Raw genomic sequence first — 8,668 nt, 5'->3', positions numbered from 1 at the left:
GACCTTGGTGCCAGCCAGAGGATCGAAATTTGCGTTTTGCGTTAAAATAGACCAATCAGAAAGCGGTATTTTCCCTCCCGTTGATTGGCTCGTTTTGAGAGAATGGACCTATGGCAATGCGATTCTAAAGACCAATCAAAAGCGCGACTTCTAGCCAATCGGAGCAGGGATTGTCCCCCAGGGAGGTGATGTGGGCGAAGATGACGTCAGCGCGCCGGTACGCCGCGGGTATAAACGGCACGATCGGCCTCGGCTCGCGGAGTATAGCGACTTAGAGCGAAGGGAGAGGTTACTGGAAGAAGGTGAGTGCGGCCTCGGGACTCGGGCTGGGGAGGTAGGCCGCCCGCCCGCCCGCCCGCCACTGACTGGGTCGGCGGCTCGCGTAGGGTGCGATGATTTTTCGGCTGGTTGCCGTTTCCGTGGCTGCGATCGGACTGGTTTCGCTTCGGCCGTAGATCGGCTCGGTTTGATTATCAAAATGGGGCCGCGATCTTTAGCCTTCAGCCGGGATCAGCTGCAGCGGGATTGGCAGCTTGGCACAAAATGGCGGGCGGGGGAGGGGAGTTTACAGAGCCTTTGTCCGGCACGGCTCGGGACAAAGGTAACGGCAACCCGGAGAGGAGAGGACTTTACCGGGAGAGAGGGGAAGCCCTGTGAAGACTCCCCCTCCCCTCCTCCTCTTTCCACCCCCCCCCTCGTTCCCCCTCCTCCTCTTTCCACCCCCCCTCGTTCCCCCTCCTCCTCTTTCCACCCCCCCTCGTTCCCCCTCCTCCTCTTTCCACCCCCCCCTCGTTCCCCCTCCTCCTCTTTCCACCCCCCCTCGTTCCCCCTCCTCTTTCCACCCCCCCCTCGTTCCCCTCCCCTCCTCCTCCTCTTCCACCCCCCCTCGTTCCCCTCCTCCTCCTCTTTCCACCCCCCCCCCTCGTTCCCCCTCCTCCTCCTCTTTCCACCCCCCCTCGTTCCCCCTCCTCCTCCTCCTCTTTCCACCCCCTCTCGTTCCCCCTCCTCCTCCTCTTTCCAACCCCCCCTCGTTCTCCCTCCTCTTTCCACCCCCCCTCGTTCTCCCTCCTCTTTCCACCCCCCTCTCGTTCCCCCTCCTCCTCCTCTTTCCACCCCCCTCCCTCCTCCTCTTCCACCCCCCCTCGTTCCCCCTCCTCCTCTTTCCACCCCCCCTCGTTCCCCCTCCTCCTCTTTCCACCCCCCCTCGTTCCCCTCCTCCTCTTTCCACCCCCCTCGTTCCCCCTCCCCCTCCTCTTTCCACCCCCCCCTGGTTCCCCCTCCTCTTTCCACCCCCCCTCGTTCCCCCTCCTCTTTCCACCCCCCCTCGTTCCCACCCCCCCTCGTTCCCCCTCCTCTTTCCACCCCCCCTCGTTCCCCCTCCTCTTTCCACCCCCCCTCGTTCCCCCTCCTCTTTCCACCTCCCCTCGTTCCCCCTCCTCTTTCCACCCCCCCTCGTTCCCCTCCTCTTTCCACCCCCCCTCGTTCCCCCTCCTCTTTCCACCCCCCTCGTTCCCCCTCCTCTTTCCACCCCCCCTCGTTCCCCCTCCTCTTTCCACCCCCCTCGTTCCCCCTCCTCTTTCCACCCCCCCTCGTTCCCCTCCTCTTTCCACCCCCCCTCGTTCCCCCTCCCCCTCCTCTTTCCACCCCCCCCTGGTTCCCCCTCCTCTTTCCACCCCCCCTCGTTCCCCCTCCTCTTTCCACCCCCCCTCGTTCCCCCTCCTCTTTCCACCCCCCCTCGTTCCCCCTCCTCTTTCCACCCCCCCTCGTTCCCCCTCCTCTTTCCACCCCCCCTCGTTCCCCCCTCCTCTTTCCACCCCCCTCGTTCCCCTCCTCTTTCCACCCCCCTCGTTCCCCTCCTCTTTCCACCCCCCTCGTTCCCCTCCTCTTTCCACCCCCCTCGTTCCCCCTCCTCTTTCCACCCCCCCTCGTTCCCCCTCCTCTTTCCACCCCCCCCTCGTTCCCCCTCCTCTTTCCACCCCCCCTCGTTCCCCCTCCTCTTTCCACCCCCCCTCGTTCCCCCTCCTCTTTCCACCCCCCCTCGTTCCCCCTCCTCTTTCCACCCCTCTCGTTCCTCCTCCTCTTTCCACCCCCTCTCGTTCCTCCTCCTCTTTCCACCCCCTCTCGTTCCCCCTCCTCTTTCCACCCCCCCTCGTTCCCCCTCCTCTTTCCACCCCCCCTCGTTCCCCCTCCTCTTTCCACCCCCCCTCGTTCCCCCCCTCGTTCCCCCTCCTCTTTCCACCCCCCCTCGTTCCACCCCCCTCGTTCCCCCTCCTCTTTCCACCCCCCCTCGTTCCCCCTCCTCTTTCCACCCCCCCTCGTTCCCCCTCCTCTTTCCACCCCCCCTCGTTCCCCCTCCTCTTTCCACCCCCCCTCGTTCCCCCTCCTCTTCCACCCCCCCTCGTTCCCCCTCCTCTTTCCACCCCTCTCGTTCCTCCTCCTCTTTCCACCCCCTCTCGTTCCCCCTCCTCCTCTTTCCATCCACCCCCCTCGTTCCTCCTCCTCCTCTTTCCATCCACCCCCCCTCGTTCCTCCTCCTCCTCTTTCCATCCACCCCCCCTCGTTCCCCCTCCTCCTCCCCTCGTTCCCCCTCCTCCTCTTTCCATCCACCCCCCTCGTTCCCCCTCCTCCTCTTTCCATCCACCCCCCCTCGTTCCCCCCTCCTCCTCTTTCCATCCACCCCCCCTCGTTCACCCCCTCCTCCTCTTTCCATCCACCCCCCCTCATTCCCCCCTCCTCCTCTTTCCAGCCACCCCCCCTCATTCCCCCCTCCTCCTCTTTCCAGCCACCCCCCTCATTCCCCCCTCCTCCTCTTTCCAGCCACCCCCCCTCGTTCCCCCCTCCTCCTCTTTCCATCCACCCCCCTCGTTCCCTCCTCCTCTTTCCATCCACCCCCCTCGTTCCCCTCCTCCTCTTTCCATCCACCCCCCTCGTTCCCCTCCTCCTCTTTCCATCCACCCCCCTCGTTCCCCCTCCTCCTCTTTCCATCCACCCCCCCCTCGTTCCCCCTCCTCCTCTTTCCATCCACCCCCCCTCGTTCACCCCTCCTCCTCTTTCCATCCACCCCCCCTCATTCCCCCCCTCCTCCTCTTTCCAGCCACCCCCCCTCATTCCCCCCTCCTCCTCTTTCCAGCCACCCCCCTCATTCCCCCCTCCTCCTCTTTCCAGCCACCCCCCCTCGTTCCCCCCTCCTCCTCTTTCCATCCACCCCCCTCGTTCCCCCCTCCTCCTCTTTCCATCCACCCCCCTCGTTCCCCTCCTCCTCTTTCCATCCACCCCCCTCGTTCCCCTCCTCCTCTTTCCATCCACCCCCCCTCGTTCCCCTCCTCCTCTTTCCATCCACCCCCCCTCGTTCCCCCCCTCCTCTTTCCATCCACCCCCCCTCGTTCCCCCCCTCCTCTTTCCATCCACCCCCCCTCGTTCCCCCCCCTCCTCTTTCCATCCACCCCCCCTCGTTCCCCCCTTCTCCTCTTTCCATCCACCCCCCTCGTTTCCATCCACCCCCCTCGTTTCCATCCACCCCCCTCGTTTCCATCCACCCCCCTCGTTTCCATCCACCCCCCTCGTTTCCATCCACCCCCCTCGTTTCCATCCACCCCCCTCGTTTCCATCCACCCCCCTCGTTTCCATCCACCCCCTCGTTTCCACCCACCCCCCTCGTTTCCACCCACCCCCCTCGTTTCCACCCACCCCCCTCGTTTCCACCCACCCCCCTCGTTTCCACCCACCCCCCTCGTTTCCACCCACCCCCCTCGTTTCCACCCACCCCCCTCGTTTCCCACCCACCCCCCCTCGTTTCCCACCCACCCCCCTCGTTTCCCACCCACCCCCCTCGTTTCCCACCCACCCCCCTCGTTTCCCACCCACCCCCCCTCGTTTCCCACCCACCCCCCTCGTTTCCCACCCACCCCCCTCGTTTCCCACCCACCCCCCTCGTTTCCCACCCACCCTTCCCACTGGGCATCCTGTAGGTCTTTTCTTTTTATTTCTGCACTTGGTTTACTTTTTTTGTTGCGTTTGTTATGCTGGCAGAGGAAGGAAGAAAAAATGAGCTGTCCTAATGTGCTTCTTACTATCCCATCCCCAGCTTGAGGCAACATGGCTCGAACAAAACAGACAGCCCGTAAGTCCACAGGAGGCAAAGCACCCAGGAAACAACTGGCAACGAAAGCAGCAAGGAAGAGTGCACCATCTACTGGTGGAGTGAAGAAACCCCATCGCTACAGGTATTGAGGGTGGGATGGGTACAGTTAATGCACTAGGTTGGTGTTGCTCATGAATTTTTTTTTCCACTGAGGTGATCTGTAGGAGGTTGAGGCTCAGGTGGTATATGTTGTCATCGAATCCTGTTCTGTTTTTCCCTCTGGCAGCATGCTGCTTGTTTGTGTTTCTTCTATTGGAGGCTCAGCAGGATGTTTGTTAGTGTTTTCATTTTTAGTGCCTTAGTTGTGTTGAGGCACACCATTTGCTTTCTTCATCTTGGTGATGGGTATACTTCATGCCAACCTCTGACAGGATCATATGGATTTTTGCTTTTATGCCAAGCTGTATAATTTTATTTAGCGTCCTATCTGCAGAGATGGTGTGCTAGTCAAAATTGTGGTGGCCACCTATTTTTTTGAAATGTGTGCGACTTGTAACATGTTGCAGTTGGTAGGCTGATCTGTTTGACATCTGAAATAAAAACAGAAATTTTTGGAAATCAGCTGGTCAAGCAGCAAGTATGGAGAGGACAGTAGGGTTAACGGACCGTGTCTTAGGACCATTCGTCCAAATGAATGTTAACCCTACCTTTCTCTCAGATGCTGCCTGACCTGTGTTTCCAGCATCTGCAGTGATTTGTTTTTTGCTGTTTGGCATCTCTCTGTCCCTCCATCAAATTAGAGATTAGAGAATTTCCTCAGGGCAAATAGGTAAACTCTTAAAATTGCGCCATTGTCTGATTCAGTAATCTAACTGTTCTGCTCTTTTCAGGCCTGGTACTGTTGCTCTGAGAGAAATTAGACGATATCAGAAATCCACAGAATTGCTGATTCGCAAACTGCCCTTCCAGCGTCTGGTGCGTGAGATTGCACAGGATTTCAAGACTGATCTGAGATTTCAGAGTGCTGCGATTGGTGCACTACAGGTATAGTCAGTGTAATTGCTTCTCCTGCAGGGGAACCAAGGTTATGCAGCACTGGGCACAGGGTAAAGGAGCAGTGATGTACAATGATAGGTTGCATGCAGGTGGCTTTAAAATAACTTTATTTACGGGAAGTACAGGGAGTGCAGTATTTTAATGGAAGAAAAACTGATACCTTGCAAATGTTAAATGTCAGAGTTTTTGGGTAGATATTTTTGTTGGGTTTAATGTCACTGGTTACTTCCATAAGTGGACCTCATCAAATCAGAGCACCTTTTTCTCCCAATATCAAGATAAACCAGAACGTGACCCAGGGATTGTAACTGTGGACTCTTACTTCCAGTAGCCGGTGTACAGAGTATTGGATGCCATTACACGACTGTGGGCTAGATAGACACCTCGTAATTTGATGCAAGTTTTGAACCTATAAATAGCTTTATTACATAGGAAAAACTAACATCAAGCTAAAGGATAAATTAGAAGTGTAAACAACAGTTTGGTCAAAGATGTGAGTTTTAAGGAGCAGAGGGATTTAGGGAGGGAATTCGAATGTGGGTCTGAGGCGGCTGAAGGCACGGCCACAAGTGGTGAGGTGAAAGAATAGGGGAATACACCTGGGGAGGATTGGAAGGAGGGAGGGGTGAGTCCATGGGGAAGTTGAACACATGGATGAGAATTTTAAATTTGAGGTGCTGGTTGCCATTGTAGGTCAGGGCTGATGGGCAAGCAGGACTTGGTGCGGGATAGGATACTGGCAGCAAAGTTTTGGATGAGCTGAAGCTTGACCTCTTTCCCCCCCCCCCCCCCCAAATACACCAATTATCGGTTAAAATCACAATGATGTGGCAAAAACAAATTTACTGAGAAAAATCTAGTTGACAGACTAGATAGTTAAAGCTGATAACTTTTTCTGCTGAAAAGAATACTGTGTACAACCTTGGTAGTTAGTCCTTTACATGCTGAATCTATCACTATAAGAATGCAAAAAAAACTCAACACAGGCTAAGATTTATTTTGCCACGCTAAGTTAAATTTGAAGCTCATTGCTGTTTTGAAATGTGTGACCTTGTTTAACAGGAAGCGAGTGAGGCATACCTGGTCGGTCTCTTTGAAGATACAAACCTGTGCGCCATCCATGCCAAGCGAGTAACCATCATGCCAAAAGATATTCAACTGGCCCGTAGGATACGTGGAGAAAGAGCTTAATGGAGCATGCTCGTTCCATCAGCATTGGACAGCAGGACCTTTTTTAATATTGCAGGATTTTACAGATGGGATTGTCAGGATACGGACTTTTAAGGAGTGAAAATGTGCAAATGGAATATGTGGTATTCACTGTTTTTATTCAATTTTCTAAAGTTTAATAGGGTGGGGTGGGTGGTTAAACTGGGAGGGGAGCCCTTACTGTTATCTGAAAAAAATAAATCTAAACTAGCTAAATTGGAACAGATCCGTGTCCACTTGTCATTCGCATGAGGCGCAAGTGGGATATGCCCACTGCTCCTCAAGCACTTGAGTTAAGTTTTTGTTTTGTATTATACTTGGGTTTTCTATTAGACTATTTCCTAGAGCATTTTGTACTAGTCAACTGAAAGGAATGTACTGGGGAAAAATGCTTCCTAATATTGTGTCATTCCGTTGGTAACTCAGGAGGAATTGATGCAGTCTTACACCAAGTAAATTGCATTGATATTTTGTACATCAAGCTGGAGTGTACAGCTTGGCAGCTATGTACCTATTTATGCATTGTTTTTCATGTTATTGATCAGTTTTTTGGGGGAGGGAGGGAGTTAATTCATTTATTAAATTGTTTATGGATTCACGTGTGTTGCTTTTTGTTCTCGTGCAAACAATTGGTTTTACATTGGGATAATGTAGATAGGGGCTAGGTTGAATTCTGGATTGAGTAGGTAGCCTGTGCAGTTCTCTCATAACTGAATGTTTAGCTGTTAGTTTACTGAATGGCATTCATCGTTGGAGGCAGTTAAGTGCTGCTCCTTTGTGACGTGGGCATTTCTAGCCCAAATTGTATTGCATGAGTTCTCTTTGGTGGTCTCCCTTGGGCCTTGCTATGGTTGCAACAGTGCAGGGTCCTGCCACAGAACCTCTTACAGGTGGATTGCAGTAGTATGGATTTGGTGCCCACGGTGCCATCATAATTAACTGCACTTAGTGTTGCTGACAGTGCCCATTGATGGGAGGGACCTTGGTAGCCAAGTAGTGACAATGAGCATTTGCCAATAGATTTGAGGCTGTTCCCAGAATAGTTCCAAAGGACTAAGCCCAGCACTGCAAGGTTGGTGTGATATTCAGCTCTCCTGACACTTAAACTGCAGCAGTGATGCTGTTTCTTTACCACTTAGGGAAATTTTTCACCTCAATGGTGTCAGGGAGGCAGTGTAGCTAGTATTACTAAAATAATCCTGAAAGTTCCCATTTAGTTTGGTCACCAGAAGGTAGAGAATTTGATCCCAACTTAGACCTCTGCAACCTGAACAAGTTGTATTAAAGTAGTCTACTAGAGATTGACTGCATTTGACAAGGATGCATACTCCTGTGTCTCAAGTTTTATCCCAGAGGGGTCTCATCCAAGGAAGAATATACTAGTGTTGCATTAATCTCTATTTGGACAATTGGCTCACTGGATCGCTTTGTTGATCAGTAGATGGAGTTTGTAGTGCACTGCTACTAATAACTTGGCCTGGAGGATGGTTGTGGCTGTGGCCTGCTTCATCTGTTGCCCTGGGCTGCACTGCTCTTTTCCTGTTCATAGTAAAAGAAGGCAAGTGAATGTTAGGCAGTTATCCCATCCTCCACAAAGCAAATGAAGACCTATTGTACCAATTGTTTTCCCCTTTCATTGGGGGAATGCAATAACTTGATTCGAATCTTAACTCCATTCTGTGCAGCATTCCTGAGTGGCCCTCAGCGTAGTGTTATTGGGGTCATTGGTGTTGCAGGCTGTCTCCTTGCAGGGCTTTGGGTGTCTTGTCAATGACATTGGGATGCCTTGATCTGAACAAGTCAGGAAAGGCTCCACTCTGGTAAAAGGATCACATGCTGTACTAAGCTCAGCACAGGAGCTGATGTAAAATTGTAAAAATATTGCATTAAAGTACATGAAAACCACTTGACTTAGTCATACTGTACTCTAATTGTTTTTACAAAATGTACTGCTTTCAAATGCAGTAAAATGCAAACCTGTATAAAGTGCAGTGCAGGTGGGTATTCAGTGTTTGCAATGTCAGTATCTGACTACATTTAATTATACTGATACATTGGGCATACTTACGATATGGATTCAGTACATGGGAACAGTATGGTCTGTTCACTGAAATAGTGGCCAGGACACTGGGAGAACTCTCCTGCTCTTCTCCCAATAGTGCCATAGGATCATTTACATCCACCTGAGGGGGCAGACAGGTCCTCTGTTTAATGTCTCATCCAAAAGAATGGAGTGTTTGATGGGACAGTGTAGAAGGAGCTTTACTCTGCATCTGACTACCTAATCTGAGAATGCTTGATACTGACAATGGAAAGTAATCA

General features: G+C 52.9%; 1 protein-coding gene across 1 annotated transcript; it reads left to right on the top strand.

The window, feature by feature from the left end:
- Window positions 1-194: 194 nt before the first annotated feature.
- Window positions 195-8,251, top strand: LOC137341285 (histone H3.3A). Its single transcript, XM_068004394.1, has 4 exons — window positions 195-302; window positions 4,085-4,223; window positions 4,972-5,125; window positions 6,200-8,251. Exons 2-4 carry the CDS (start codon window positions 4,096-4,098, stop codon window positions 6,326-6,328), a joined length of 411 nt encoding a protein of 136 aa, XP_067860495.1. The 5' UTR covers window positions 195-302; window positions 4,085-4,095; the 3' UTR covers window positions 6,329-8,251.
- The last annotated feature ends 417 nt before the right edge of the window (window positions 8,252-8,668 follow it).

This window comes from Heptranchias perlo, chromosome 23 (genome assembly GCF_035084215.1).
Source record: "Heptranchias perlo isolate sHepPer1 chromosome 23, sHepPer1.hap1, whole genome shotgun sequence".
NCBI lineage: Eukaryota > Metazoa > Chordata > Chondrichthyes > Hexanchiformes > Hexanchidae > Heptranchias > Heptranchias perlo.
Note: the sequence above shows the minus strand (reverse complement) of the source record. Positions and strands in the feature narration are given on the sequence as shown.